Raw genomic sequence first — 16,497 nt, forward strand, 5'->3', positions numbered from 1 at the left:
GTGCTCCATATAATCATCACAGCATTGTCGTCGTGAGACGTAAATAAAAGGAAATTGCTTTAGTTCTGGAGATTTCGTTTTTCGACTACAGCCCCGAAAAGTCAGCCTTCATTTGCATGCATATCGCACACATTTAGGAGAATCATGAGGACGATCTGTGTTAGAAATATCCTTGAAAGCATTGCGTTAATTTTCCTTTACAATTGTAATTCGGCTCTTAGGTTCCTTCGGGTTTGTTTCGACAAGATATTCAAAGTCAGAAAAGGGATTTTGGATTTCTATTAGCCATTGTATAAAATTAGTTCAAATTCTGAGTTGGGTCATGCTGTACAGTCAAAGATTTATTTTTCTTCAATCATTTGAGTTCGAAGAAACTTAATTTCTGACTAAAGTAAATCGATTTATTCAATTCTTTATTTCGGACAACCTTAAAGGATCTTATCAACAGTCCACCTAGTTCAAACAAGTTCTCTGAAAACTGGATCGATGATGTCGTCTAGCGTAGGGCTTCTGAGTCCTTCGTTGAATCGACTCCGGCAAGCCCTCAGTTGTGGGTGAGCTCACAGGCGAAGAAACCTGCAGGTTTTCCGACAACGGAAGAGTCGAACAGGTCGGGGACCTGAAGGCCGAAACTCGGGACTTCTGCTCAAATTGGCTGTAATCTTCGTCAATTTTCCGGATGTCATCCTTGGCTTTCGTTAGGAAAGCCAAACTTTGCTGCAGCATCGAATCGAGACGTCGATTAACGAAATCGGTTTGATCGAAGTCCGCAAAAGGGTCTTTCGTTTTCGAATTGGAGTATTTTGATTTTCGATCAGGTTCTCTCTTTGCAATGTCATCGAAAGCCTTCTCCACCTTCTGATCAACTGTGACAAACTGTGGCTTCAGCAAAATGGATTCCTTCAGATCCTCTAATGGCGTTTTAATCAGCTCACTTTGACCATAGTTGAGTTTTTTATCATCGAGCTTCAACTGTGACTCGGTCACAGTAGATTGTTGATCAACTGTGGTAGGCTCCACCCCAGATGGTGGCGACAAAGTCGAGAGGGAAGTACTAGATGATTTGCTTCTCGAAGACTCGGTGCGATTGTTGGCGTTGTTTCGCGTTTCGAAGACCGGAAGTTCCGGTTCCAGAGTCAACTGTGAACCGGTAGGTTCCCCACCGCTGGAAAGTGATCGTCGATGACGGCTGCGGCGGCGTCGATGAACTGTGGCAGTCGCTGTCGACAGCAGCATGGATTCGCACTCTTCGATGCAAACAGACTCTGCAATGTGGTAATAAACTGTGGTTAACGGCCGTTCGAAAACGGGATTCTAGTTGAAACACAAAGTTGAACACCATTTATGTTATTTCCATCAACATGCTCTACACTATTTGGTTTAGACAACTAACTACTTTCGACGGAGTTAATTAAGGTGTTATATATACACGAAATAGGGTTTTTTTTAATACTAATTTAACTCGTAGTACAAGATCTCTTAAAGGTGATACCCAGCAAACATGAAATCGTATCGGAAATGATAGCTTAAGTCGCTTACAATGATGTTGCGAATCGCAATTCGAACTGCATAGTGAAAAGATCGTATAAAATGTCTTCCGAAGTCAGTTTAAATCGGATATGATAGAGAATCCGCCATGTTTGTAAATTTTTAAATGGTTTTGCTCTCGCGCAGGCTTCAAGTGAGAAAATCAACGTCATTTTCACTCTGCAACCAGCAGGCATCCAGACGATTAAAAATTTAATGGGAATTGAGTGATGTTGACCAATGAGAGAACTGGAAAATATTGTCGCTGGCAACGATTTGAAGGCTATGAGAATAAAATCTTGCACTGTTTTGCATTTTCCGATAGCTACGAATAAGGTATCGGATAACGCCCAATTCATAGAATTTTCGTCGTTTAAGAGAGAAATGCAATTTATATATGTATATTGCCTCCACTTTGGTAGGTAAATGCAGTTTTTTCAACTTTCAAACTATTATTCTATAATGTATATGGAACGTATATCAAAACAGCATAAAAATATAGCTACAAAAATGTTTGCTGGGTAATTTTGATAATTGAAATCCATCGGAACTTCAAACACCAGCTAGATTTATCGCCAGAACTGTCACCGGAGGTGTTATTAAGCTATTTCGATGAGCAACTGGGTCTCAATTCATTTATACGTGAAATCGTTATTTACACTCAAATATATCGAAAACAATAATCCAAAAAGGATGAAATCAAGACGGAATTTCAAAGCGGAATTTAAACTCAATCTTAAATTCTGATTTCCTATTTCAAATTTCATACTCAAACACCATTTTCAACTTTAAACATCTTTGTACTGTGGGTGTCATTTGCATATTCCATCCCTTGATAGCCCCAAGAAAATGGGGGGGGGGGGACGCTGATGACAAGCTAAATGAAGATTTGTTTTGATGAACGTCAGCCCGTGAAGTTTCTCATGTAGCTATTGTGCAGACTTTGGACCGAAGCCATTAATCCCAATTCTTGTTGCGTGCTACAGTTAGCTGCCTGCCTGCGGACTTTTGGGGCTCCCCTTCACATTCATTCATCATTTTGTATTTGACCCATTTGCTGTGTTTATTACTAAAGCTGTTCTTATTCAGTATTCACCTCAGCTCTGGTGTATAAATACTCATGAAAGTCTGCACATTTTCCGCTTTAATTAAACATTATATATCATAATTTGAAAAAGTTGCCTTTTAAACGGAATTAAAAAAGAACAATTGTGAATTGGAATAAAAATTTAAGATCCTGTGTTAAAAACAAAGAGTTAATTTAAAGCAACTTTTTTTGGGTAAGATTGAAATTTGATAGAAAAACTTGGAATCATTGAGGTTTAATTTATTTTCGTATAAAAAAACCGGAGTCTAAACTTAAAGCATCATCAGGAAAATTCAGCAACATTGTGGAATCCTTAATTTTAGAAAAAACAATACTGAAATCAAAATAAAAGCATGATTGTTGAATTTCGAGCAGGCTTGGATGCCTGAATAGATGGCAAAATGTAGATTTTAGATTCTAGATTCTAGATTCTAGATTCTAGATTCTAGATTCTAGATTCTAGATTGTAGATTCTAGATTCTAGATTCTAGATTCTAGATTCTAGATTCTAGATTCTAGATTCTAGATTCTAGATTCTAGATTCTAGATTCTAGATTCTAGATTCTAGATTCTAGATTCAAGATTCTAGATTCAAGATTCTAGATTCTAGATTTTAGATTCTAGATTCTAGAATCTAGATTCTAGATTCTAGATTCTAGATTCTAGATTCTGGAGTCTAGGTTCTAGATTCTAGATTCTAGATACTATATTCTAGATTCTAGATTCTAGATTCTAGATTCCAAGTTCCAGATCCTAGATATTGGAGACTAAAATTTAAGCATCATTTGCTGTACAATGGCAAATTGAGGCATCTGCACCAAAATGATAGCAAAAAAACGCAAGCAAAGCAAGGTGTCAATGATATTTCTTTAATAGCATACCTAGACCAAAAAGAGGTTCAAACAATCAGTTATGCCGTTCAAAGTTTTCTCTGATTAAAAAAACATTAGTTAGGAAGCAGAAACTAAAGAACTCCACCCTCAGCTACAACAAAAATAGCCCATTCATACAAAATTTGCATTACAATTGCAGAAGCATCTTTTGCTACCCTTTTATTTAAATTTTTGAAAGTCTTTCTATGGTTTGTAAAATGATTTGAAACGTTTTCTGAAAAATGCCCTTTTTTGTTTGAACCGATGCAATGATTTTTTTTTCACTTCCATTAAAAAATTTCATGGAGATTAACCATAGCGATTTTTTCTGTGTTCATTTTCGAAAAGTTTTTCACAGTTTATTTCAATTTTGTCGATAAACAGCTTTTTTTTACATACACGGTGATTTTGGGCAAGATGATGGACAAGGTTTGAAAATCATGAAAAATTTATTACGTGATAGATCTTTAACCAGATTTGTCAGTGTTACAGTTTACATTGTTGATTCTAGACAATTTTACAGCTTTCATAAATTTTGTTTATTTAATTTCGATACCTCTGGGAAAGGCTTTCTTAGGCTGAATCATGAAAATTTTATTATTTTGGTAATATGTATTGCTAATTTTGTAGTAAATGACTCAATTTAATCAATGTTTGGCATGATTTGCTGATGAAATTCCTGAAAAAAAGCATCACACCCAACACAACACAACAAAATTCATATTTTTCTGAGGAGCAATGAATCTCAGAACTGATTATGACTTATTCAGGGGCGCTAAATTCAAATATTCAACAAGTTTTTTTGTCAGCTCTAGTTTTCGAGACAATTTTTATAAAAGGTAAAAAATAAGTCATTCAATGTGAGTACTTTTCTGAAAAAAACTGTAAAATACAAATACTTATTGACTCAATGATCATTTTTTCCAAAAACCACTAGTAATTTTCAATTATGAGAAAAAATGTTCCAAACCTGCAACAACGAGAATTTTGACGAAATTTTGAAAAAAAAATTTAACTAAACTAGATCTTTGGTAATAACTTTTTAAATCGACAGTCAAATAATTTCGCAGTCTTCAAACAAAGTTGTTGAATAAATTAAAATCTTTAGTATCCAATATTCAAAAACTTTCTTTGATGATGTCAAAAGAAGATTTTATCTTATTTTTTTGGAATTTCTATAAATTGAATTGATTGTAAATCAACTTTTGGTGTTTTTTTTTTTGAAGGTTCAATAATTTATCAGTTTATGAAAGATCGATTTTTCCCAACACAGATAAATTTAAAAATTTCCACATGCCGTACCGTCAAACGGGGCAACATGCAAAAGCAGGGTTAGATGCAACATTTGTATACCACAACACTCATTGAATTTTTATTTCAATATACTGTAATAAAGTTATCATTGAATGATATCAAATTGATGATGACATAGTTTTTAACATCGTGAAAGAGTTTTTGAAAGTTTTTGATTGTCTTAAAAAATTTAAAAAATCTAGCAATAAATTTACAATTTTTTACATTTTTCGATGCCGTAAAAAACTTTACTTAGTATGACGGATTGGCTTAATGATATCACCTACAAACTTTATACTGCTTTCATTATCCTATACCAACACTGTTGGTGTATAAATATTTTTCGGGCAATTACCAAATTTTTTCAAACAAATATGTTTATAATTCAGTTAGCTGTCTGGGGCAAAATGCAACAAAAAGCAAATCAGAACTAAATCTCATAAATCGCATTTCCATATGCTGGGATGTGATTGTGTTGCATTATGCGTTTGTAAACATATAAATTTCATCTATCCTAAGAATTATTTTCATGATTTAAGCTAAAAGGATATTTTGTTGTATTTTTTACCCCTTAATGTATGCAGCAGATTAACACTTTATTCTTTAAAAAAATTTGACAAAAAAAATGGAAAATTTAATTCGAACAAAACCAAAAATTACTGCAATTGATGCATAATGCGTTATGACATCACAAATGTATCAAAAACTATAAATTTTCAAACGTTTTCATCTAATTTTTCATTAATTACAGAATTTGTTGCAACATACCCCTTTTTCTTAGTTGGGTGAAAATCGCACGTCTTTGTAAATTTAAAAATAACTGGAAAAACCAATAATTTTTCTGACTACGTCAGTTTGGTGTCCCATCAACCTTAAAACTTTTGAAGTACAAGAGGTATGATTATCTGTAATCATTGAGATTTTAGAAGCCAATGAAGTTGAAAATTGTTGCATGTTGCCCCAGTTGACGGTATCACCGAAAATTAAAATGATAGACGAAATCTGTGAAATGTTTTGAATTCAGGCCGCCAAAATATTACAAACTCAGTTATTTGAACATGTTTCTCTGTGTAATCGTTACAATTTATTGGGTTGAATCACAGATTTAGAATTATAGTTTTTGTCGAGAAATCAGAATATTGCTGAGTGATGTCAATATTCTTCTCTATATATTCTATCTCTATTCTTGTACGTCTCGGTGGTCGAGTGGTTAGCGTGGTAAGACGGTAATCGCTGTTTCACTGATGGCATGGGTTCGATTCCCATCTCGGTACTGGGTGTTAAATGTTAATCTTAAGTTGTCCACGTCATTTATTCTGTCTGTAAAGCCTAAATTGGCTTAGACGGTGTTTGTCTTTTTTATATTTGTAAAACTTTCCATATTTCTGTTATTCATCAAGATCACAAATTTTTCCCTTCATCATACAATTTCAACTTTGCTTGGAACAAAAAATAATAACTTAACTATCTCCTAAATACCGTTTCTCCAATAAATAAAATTGCCTCTTTGCCGTTAAAAAAAACTCAATGAAAAGCTTAAATCCAACAAAAAAGTAAACAATCTGGATCCCTGGCTTTGCTAATCCCTGATCTAGAGTATAAACATCAGAGATTGAAATTTTCTTCAAATAAATTGAAATTTTTTTAGCTTTGTGTGTTTTTTTTCTTTTGAAGTACTTTTCTCTAGAAATTTTAATATTTTAAATTGTATTGGCTGTTCCTAAATTTGATTTTTGAGTTCACGCGAACGTTGGTAGGACAAAACAAAAATCAGTTCACTTCTTCTGCAATTTTATAATTTATCACTTTTATTTAGTTTAAAAAAAGCACTTGAGTTTCAATAGATTTTACTAATAACTTAAAAGTCCACACTAGGCAAAGGTTGAGAAACCTGCAACCGCTTCCAACAACTAAAATAGCTAACCATGGACTAGGCCATGTGTGGCCAAGATTTTCAACAGACGGGCCAAATTTTTAAAAAGTTTGGTTCGCTTGCCGGCCAAACAACAAGGACTCTTTGATATTCAAAGAAAACAAGAATAACAAATTTTTGAAGACCCTATCAAAAAATCAAAAATTTCTGCAGCTACCTTTGAAAATTCATCAAACATTTTTTGATGTTTCGTATTTTTAACTTCAGCTATTTTGGACGCAAAGAGGATTTTTTTTTTTGAGTATCCCGTAGCTGATCTACAGTCTTTTCCTGAAGCACGTTTTTTTTGGATTTTCTCTTAGACTTTGAATAACGGAAAACTGTAGGTGAATATTGTCTGAGAAACCTATTTGAGTTACACTACGAGGCCTCCAAAACAATAAATTATGTAAAAAATCGGTTGAGAATCAAAAAAGATATAGTGGTTTTCAGCGAGGACTGTCAAATTGACATTTAAGGCATTTTATTTTCCAGGGTTTCCAGGGTGCGTTCATCAAAAGTAATAATACAAAATTAAAAATTTCAAGAATTCATTGAGAGTTCCCGAATAAATTGTGCAATTTGGATGCACCAGAATAAGGTTACAAGCCGCCAAACTTCCAATAGCGTCATATTGACGCTCAATTAGGGTTCAATCGATTTCATGGTCTTAAAATTTAGAAAAAAAAAATCACCGCCACTTTTCCAAATTTTTCAAGCACACTGTTTTTCTTGAAAAAAAGTAAGAATTTTAATTTTTTTTTAAATTACTCAGCAGAAAAAAAATTTCACCGTTCTTAAGAGTTCCTAAGGCATTTGAAAGATAATTTTTCTTAACATGCTTAAGTTTCAACATTAGTGCCTAATATTGCAATAATTTCAGAAGTAAGGACCTCCTGATCACTTTCGAGTTGAATCTCTAAATTTATATTTTTATGTTGTCGTGCATAATTAAAACGGTGAAAAATACAGTTGAATTTCATTATAATATTCCATAATACAAAATAGAACTATTGGATTTGATAAATTAGTCGGGAATGCATTCTATAAACAGGATGGGGAACCTTTTTCAAATAAAATTTTTTTTAAAACAAACAAATACAAATATTCAAATACATAAGTCGTCCTTCTCAGAGATTTACCAATACCAAATCGGTTATAGTTGAAATCTAGATGAATTTTATGCAACTGTCAATTCTATTGAGTTATTATAAAAAAAACTCAAAAACTGAGCACATTGTCAATACTAAGCTATTGGATTTTTTAAGAGTTTCCATAAATAATTTTTTTTTCTACTAGAGTTTTGAAAAAAGTTTAAATTTTGAAACATTTATAATTTGCAGAAGTTTAAAATTTTTGATGGTTTATTAAACTGTTTTATCATCCTTTCGAAAGTTATAGATTTTTTTTTTCAATGTAATGATTCATCTTGTGATGTCAAAGTTTGTTTGTCTATAAAATTTGTTTAAAAACATGTTAGAAAGCTGCTGTATGAGAGCCTTTTCAATTTTTAATGGAACTGTCACTTACAAAAAGTATAAGCTACTGTAAAAATATTATTATGATTATAATGTGAATGTCTTTCGGAGCTTTTTTAAACGATTTGATATCGTCAGTTTATGAGCTTACTGTGCCCCAAGCCTTTCAAACGCCTCAAAATGAAAACTAGCATTGGCTTGAAAGCTCTCTATGGTCGCACAACGGTGAATCCGATGCAATTGCAATGGTATGAAGTTACAAAAACCAATCGGAATACATGGCAGAATATGGGATGGTGATTTTTTTTTTTAATTTTAAGAATTGAAAAATAATGTTATTGTAATTATTTCTTTATTCAATGGTAGCCTTTTTGTAAAATTACATTTAAGGGGGGGGGGGGGGGGGTAGGGTCTAACGGGTATAAAAAAACACCATTTTCACGATTTTTTTCTAGAACTATCGTTCAAACAAATGTATTCAAATTTTTTGCATTATACAAAGCATTGTTAAAAGAACATTTAGTAATTTTTTCGTAGAAAAATACTGAAAAATGAGCCGGTGACGGAGCACTTTCGAGGATGCCTTTTAAAAAACAGGATTTGCGGTGGACACTGTATCTCAGCACAGAATCATCTGAAGTCAAAAAATCAGAGCAAAATATTTTTAATAGATGTTTTTCTGGACCCCAACGTTTTTATTTAACTAAAAAATTTTTTTATGAAATTTTTGTGTAAAATCTCCCCAAAGTAAAAAAAAAACAAAAAAGAAAAACGTTGGGGTCTGGTATTTTATATGTAGAAAATATGTTCCAAATTTGAAAAGAATCGGATAAGTAGTTTTCAAATGACGATGTCCACGGACTTTAAAAATGTGCTTTCGAGAAAAACGCGTTTGAAGTTTCTGCTCTTGCTTTCTTGCAGTATAAGATAGGAGGAGATAAAGGCCTATAATTTCTACAGTTTTGCTTCAATTGACTTGAAAATTTGACACAACATTCTTGAAATGTTTTACAATAAGAAAATAAAAAAAAAATCGATTTTTTGAAAGTGTTAGACCCTACCCCCCCCCCCCCCCCCCCCCCTTAATCATATCAAAGAGATTTATCAGATTTTTTTTTTATTAGAATGCATTTGGCGTAGATTTTGGTACCTACATATTTTTGAAATGTTTTTTCCACAAAATTGCCACAAAAAGACAGTCCATGGTTTGGCCCCTCATGAACTAGGTTATAATGCGCATTTTCTGTCTTTTTGTCATCATAATTTAAATTTACATATTAGGGTAGATAGATTTCGACAGCTTTTGCTTGATTTTTCAGAAAAACCATGTAAATAAACTATTTGACTAAAGTTTTTCATTTCAAATATGATTGGTTATATGAATCATACTTTTTTCTTCATTCTCCACCTTTTTTTATTGATCTAAAGTTCCAAAACAACGTTTTTATTATCCTTTTACGAAAACCTTTCGATGATCTAGTTTTCGACATTCAACTTTAGTTTTCGACACAAAAAGTTTTAGTTTCGGCAAACATATTTCCACCTCCTTTGTTAGCTCAGCAATATGAATATTTGCGTATGGAGTTGCTTGTCTACTTCACAGCGTTTTTTACACCATGGAAACAGTATAAACACACCGAAGAAGATGGGTGTCAAAAAATCGATTATTATGTGAATTTTCAGCGCTAGTTTTTGACAGCTCAAAAAACAGTTGAAATTTCATTAAATGTTAACAAAAATTTGAAATAAAATACCGAAAAGATTGATTCCAGATCCTTATCCATCCATGTATTCCTTTTATGTTGCTTTTAATCAAATAAAAGGGGGATTTTTTCGTGATTCAAAATCATTCTTATTTGGTTTATGGCATTGAATTTTACAGTTGATTTAGAATGTTACTTTTTAATTATTGATTTACTACTATTCAATAACTCATTTAGAAGAATTTTTATATTCAACGTATACTAAAGTGGGAGAGAAAAAATAGAAATATATGAACATAGATAGCTTGAGCCACCAAACAGTAAGAGCAGCCTTCCATTAAAATTTTGTTGAAAACTAGCTCCGGTCGGAATCTAGAGTATCTACCCTACATATTTTAATCTAACAGACATAACATTTAATTGACATATCATTCAATGCATCATATCACTAGACAATGTGTTTTTTCTTTATTGAACGCACATAAAAAGTCACTGGTCCAACCATAGATCCATCGCATCAAAGATGCCAGATGTTTCATCAAAAACTGCCAAGTAAAAATAAGAATTTTCAGAAAATTTCTAAATTAATAGAAATAATTTGCCTCTTTGCTGAAATTGCAAAGACGTCTTAATTTATTCAATTATTTAAAGAAAGAAAAGTCTTGGCTGGCCTGAATTTTCTCTTGAAAATAAAAAATAATATCATCTGAAACGAAGATAACTATCAGTTCAATGAGTTAAACTTATTTTATTACTGATTTGTTCGATCAATTAACTTCAATCGTTTTTTTAAAGGCTAAACAAGGCATCATTAAAGTTTCAGCGAATATCGGAAGTTATCCTTTGTCGCATATTAATAGTGTACAAAATACAATATTTTTACGTCCAGCTAGTGTTAACGAGGTTCGACTAGTAATACTATCTCATATAAATAAAAGGAGTCGTGGACCTGATGGATTTCCTGTAGATGCGTTAAAAAATAACAACGAAATTTTCTCTGGTATACTCTTGCAATATTTTAATCACAGGCTAGAGACAGGAGTTTATCCGGATTGTCTCAAAGTTGCAAAAGTTATTCCATTTTCAAGGCAGGTGATCCTCATGACGTAAATAACTACCGTCCAATTTCAACCTTAAGTGTTTTGAGCAAAGTTTTTGAAAAATTTCTAATGAATAGAATTGAAAATTTTCTAAATCAGGAAAATATACTGTACAAGTTGCAATATGGTTTCAGACCTGGATCGAGTACGCTAGATGCTATCACAGAATTAGTTGATTCTATTACTTCAAAAATTGATTCTAAGAATATCGTTGGTGCTTTGTTCTTGGATCTTGAAAAAGCCTTCGCACACTCAACCATGACATAGTATTATCCAAATTGAATGAATACGGAATAAGAGGTGCTGCTAATAACATCCTTTGCAGTTATTTATCGAAAAAAAACAATTCGTAGCGCTCAAAAATATAAGAAGCGAGTTGAGAAACATTGATATTGGTGTACCCCAAGGAAGCAACATTGGTCCATTCAGCTGAAAATGATTTGAAGTTAATATTTTAAATGCAACTTGCATTCTCTAAACTATACAAAAACCAAATATTTTTTTTTTTCTTTTTGATAGGAGTTTAACCCGAAAACCAAATATATGTTTTTTCGTTCTTCACATAAAAAATGCTGTCAAATAATGACCCAATTATGGATGGAATTGTTATTGATAGAGTTAATTACTTCAAGTACATAGGAATTTACTTGGATGAAAAAATTTCTTGGAGTTGTAACACAGATTTCTCCTCTTTCCGGTGTTTTGTGGACATTAAGAAACATAGTGCCCAAGCATGTTTTTTCAAAGTTTTAGTATGCATTTATTCAGTCTCATCTAAACTCCCCTATTTTTAAATGAGGAAGAGCCTTCTTGTCACATCTTCAAAAACTTCAGACCCTACAGAATAGATGTTCGAAAAACATCTTCAGTCTACCCCTGCTTTTTCCTACCCAAAAGCTATACTCTCTGGGAACGCATAGCATTCTTCCAATAACCAAACTCTGTAATTTGCAAACCGTTATATATGTTCATGATAATACACACTCGAGAAGCAATAACCAAAATTTAGTTAAAAACAATAAAAATGGTTTATTATTATCAATAAGTAAGAAAAAAAAAGGTTTATGAAAAACCCTTCAATTTCGGTAACACAAAATTCTCGAGCGTATTACCAAAAACGAAAGGGCCTGTATCAATTTGCTAACCAAGTATGAACAAATTTGTGCTTTTATTTTTTTGTGTTAACAGATTATCACCGCTGGTTTTATGATTTAATTGAATGATTAATGGCATTTCGGTGAACTATACAATCCAATAGGAAGAATATCAAATGAAAGAAATGAAAATTATAGACGGTTGGATTAGATTAGGAAGCATGAAAGGTGGTGAAAATGAATCAAGAGCGTGATTTGAGAAAACTTCTTGCCGCACAGCTTTTATTTTTACTGTGTACCACATTATGTCAAGCAAAATGAGAGCGAATTCGGCTCTCAAGGCGTGATTACTAAATTTTCTATGATTTTGACATAAAACTTGTTCAGGTAATTTTTTAAAAATTTGACCATTTTGACAGTTTTTTTTTCATATTTGTAATACAGACCCCGTTCGATTTTGGCAACATGCCCGTACATTTTGTGTTTCCAAATTCAAATGTTGCCAAAATCGAACGGTTTCTTTCACAACTTCTTTTCCTATTATTACTATCAAAAACGTTATTTTTAGTCGATTGTTGTCATTTTTATTTTTTTCCATTTTTCCATTTAAATTTTGCGCTTTTTTTGTTTTTTTTTTATAATGTTTGTCTTATTTGTCATATTTGCTGTTTTTGTCATTTTTCATTATTTTTAAGTTATTTTTTGTCATTTTTAGTCTTTTATTTGAATTTGTTTTGAACTTTTTGAAGTTTTCATCTGTTGTCAATATTGAGTACTTTATAAATTTAAAAAAAAAAACTTTTGTTTTAATTGTTGCATTTTATCACCATTTCAGAACATAAAACGTATTTATGGTGTTTGTCTTAATTCAATTGGTCCTGTTAAAACGAAAACTAAAAGGTTTTGTTGTTTCTAAAAACCGTTCGATTTCGGCACATGTGAAAAAATCGGATGTTGCCAAAAACGAACTGAGTCTGTAATAAAAATTAAAAAAAAAAGTATAAATAACCCTATGAAAAAACTGTAAATAATGCGCCATATTCAAATCAAAACACATAAACCGTTTGTTATCAACTTACTCGCACTGAAAAACTGCAATCTATCCGGTGCTGGACGATAAATTTCAATCCTCATTCGACGACGGACGAAAACTCACGCAAAAACAACTCCACTCTATTCCATACCGATGGAAAACCCACAACAGTATCAATTTATAGATTCTTCTTCTAACAGCATAATCACAAAAAAAAATGTAAACCCCCCTTTGCACACGAACACACTGATACAAATTTTTATTCCACAACTGTTGAAGATCGAAATTCACTTTTCACATACTGAAAGGAATTTTTTTTTCGATTATCCCCATCAAAAATGCGCACAGAAAAAAAACCCAAAATTGCACTCCCAAAAGAAATAATATCGATTGACTCTGCTTTTTTGTTTGTTTTTTTTCAGTTTTGCGATCAAAATTTTTGTTGTTGCAACCTTCACGACAACTATAACAACAACAACGGACAGACAAATTGTTCTCACAATTTACAGCAAGCGGGTTTTTTGCCTATACATACATTTTATCTCTCGCCCAAAACTTTTCGATTCGAATAAACTGAGAGGGGGAGAGGAGGCTCCCCAATAAAAAAAAAAACACACCACACTAACAATAATAATAAAACATCACAACAACGAGCAACAGCAGCGAATAGCCCACAATTTCTGCATCAAACTGCTATTTTACTGCACCGGAATCGGTATCAATTTCCATCCATAGAGCTGTGTAGGTACCCGAAGCCCGAGTTTTGTGTAGCACTTTGTCGTTGAAATACAACAACGAAAAACTATCAACTTCAGCACAATATAACACCGGCTGCCAGGCTGCAGCATGGACAATTTGTGCAAACCACACCACATTCGGGTATTAAATTGCAATATTTCATTCTCTCGCTCGGGGAAGTAAACTGTTGAAGAAAATTCAACGGAACGAAACGACACAAGCGATCTGAATAGTGTAGTTTCACCCTTTTTTTTGGATCTCTCACTCGACAGCCGAAGTTTGGTAGATGATTTCGGCTTTTTTGTTTTGTTTGTGACACTACTCCGAGTGAGCCACACAAAGCCGGGTAATTTGCAAATCACGATTCCACGAACGGCCACGACGAATCGTCACATCCAACAATCATCAAATGGGATCAGCTTTGAGCCATATTGTAGGCTTCTGCTTATCGGAATGTGGGACCCACATTTTTTTAAACATTCTTCTTCATAGCCATGGGCAGCCCTAATCGATTTGGATCGCGACCTTCGCGATTCAATCACCCGATTGTTGACTCCGGGCGCTTTTCAAAATATCCCGAGGTGACCAAACCTTTATTGTCGACATCAACCCGTATCAACCGACGAACGATAGAACGAACAACGGACGGACGGAAGCACCGAACCGTGACCGAGTCCGTACGTCGCGGGGTCGTCGTCGTCGTCGTTGCGTAATTGCTAACAAACCCGGTGGCTATCCTCCCTGGTAGGTTCTAGATCGGTTGATGTTCATCAACACGCACCATCAAACACCGCCATCAGAACGCGACACACCTCAAAAGCCGCCCTGGTCGTCGTCGTTGCGACGCTCACTCTTACTCCCCCTCACTCCTTTTTTTTTCGAAAACAGAAATCCCCAAAACTGACCTCCCCTTGACTTTCGAAACACCGAAAACCGAAAAAAAACCTACTGACCCGTTCCGAGTTCAAAACTCCGGAACGACGACGAAGAAGGACGAAAACGAGGAAACGCACGGAATCACGCACGACGACAGACACGTAACCGACAAGAACAATAGTCGACCGTACCCAGTAAAAGTCCCGAACGAACTGTCGTCGGGTTGTTGTCGGGTGTTTCAGCTGGCTTCTGTGTCTACTAGTCAATCTAGAACTCCGAAACTCCGAACTACTAAAAAATGACTGGAAGTAACTCACAAGAACCCGAACCTTGACAACCGATACAACAACAAAGCCCCGGGAAAGCCTACTACCGACCATATTGGGTGCCACCGACGAAAGACGACCGGCGCGCGGCGGTGTGCCATATGATTTTGTGTGTGGTGCATCCAGTTGGGCACTCACTCAATTGCTCCCGGCGCAACCTGTTGTTTGTTGGGTGATAAACGAAACGAAACGAAATGCTGAGCGATGATGATGATGATGATGATAACGGTGTGCTGGTGGCTTCTACGGTCCGTTGGCCATGGATTAGGGAACCCATCAGCTATCACCTCCTGCCGCGCCCGCTAGTATAATGATGGGACATGGAAAGGCGCCGTTAGTTTTCCCCTCGGATTCCCCCCTGGCGAAAGGGTTCCACTTGTTAGCTGTTGGTTTGAGGTTTTGATCTTGTTGTGCGGGTGTAGGCTTTTCGAGCACTTTCGCCGGGGTAACGTGGGCGATGAATGTGCGATAGAATTGTTCGATCTTCAGGTAAAGATCATGCTCCTAGATCAGTGATCGGCAACCTTTTGAGTCGGGAGTGCCTTTTTTACTTTACACTGAAAATTTATTTTAATTTAATTTTTTGAGCTCCGCACACACCCATTTTTCCGTCTTCGAACTTAGTTTGATTTTACATCTAGTTAACATAGGCGTGGCAAAACATAAGGTCAAAATCAACCTCTTGCTCAATTAAGGGAAGAGTATTTTTAAATTTTTTTATTCAGTTGAAGCCATAAGTTATTATGTTAAAGTTGATTTTTTTTATCTATTTATTTGTTTATTTATTTATTTATTTTATAAGTGCCTAGCGAGGTATTGATTTCTTTTCATACAATACTTCACGAGGCACAAGCATTTATTTTTTATTTCTTTTTTATATTTAAATATCTTTTATTCATGACATCGGGGTTAGTACATGACATTTTTTAAATTACAAGTGATTCTACAGTTAAGGCCTCCGCACAATAGCACGTTGGACGTCGCGTCGCGTCAGCTGTCAACGCCGTCGTTGAGTACTAAAACGCTAAAGCGACGCACTCGACGATTTTAGCTTCACAATGCAGCGTCCAGAATCATAGCAACCAAAACGTTTTTTTTGATTTGTTGCTTTCAATCATCAGTGTAAAGTTTTTTTGGCAGAATTTGTTTGATCGTCTCCCAGCGGATTAGAAGCCAACTCGTTTCAGCCAGTACAGTACACCTGCGGAATAGGCACCTTCCAGCACAGGATCCAGCCAGCAAGTCAATCCTCCAACCGGAAGTAGATCGTCAGGCTGCCCAATGCCAACAGCCGCTCCAGGGTTATTGGATTTGGTAATTCTCCCTCCGGTAGTGGATCGACAATTCCCTCAGTGCCAATAGCGACAATTTGAAAGTGTGATTATAATTGTTGATCGCAATGATTAATCGCAACAAACCCAGCAAATAAAATGATACATAAATCCCCATAATTCCGAG

The 16,497-nt window shown here is 34.5% G+C and overlaps 1 protein-coding gene across 1 annotated transcript in view; it reads right to left on the reverse strand.

Annotated features, from left to right (window-relative positions):
• Window positions 1-334: 334 nt before the first annotated feature.
• LOC129740088 (uncharacterized) overlaps window positions 335-16,497 on the reverse strand; it is a 78,320-nt gene continuing 62,157 nt past the window's right edge. Inside the window, exon 3 of the mRNA XM_055731692.1 lies at window positions 335-1,265. Within this exon, the coding sequence (XP_055587667.1) occupies window positions 454-1,265 (812 nt within the window). The 3' untranslated portion in view covers window positions 335-453. The remainder of the gene's footprint in view (window positions 1,266-16,497) is intronic.

The sequence above is a fragment of the Uranotaenia lowii genome, chromosome 1 (genome assembly GCF_029784155.1).
Source record: "Uranotaenia lowii strain MFRU-FL chromosome 1, ASM2978415v1, whole genome shotgun sequence".
In the NCBI taxonomy this organism is placed as follows: Eukaryota; Metazoa; Arthropoda; class Insecta; order Diptera; family Culicidae; genus Uranotaenia; species Uranotaenia lowii.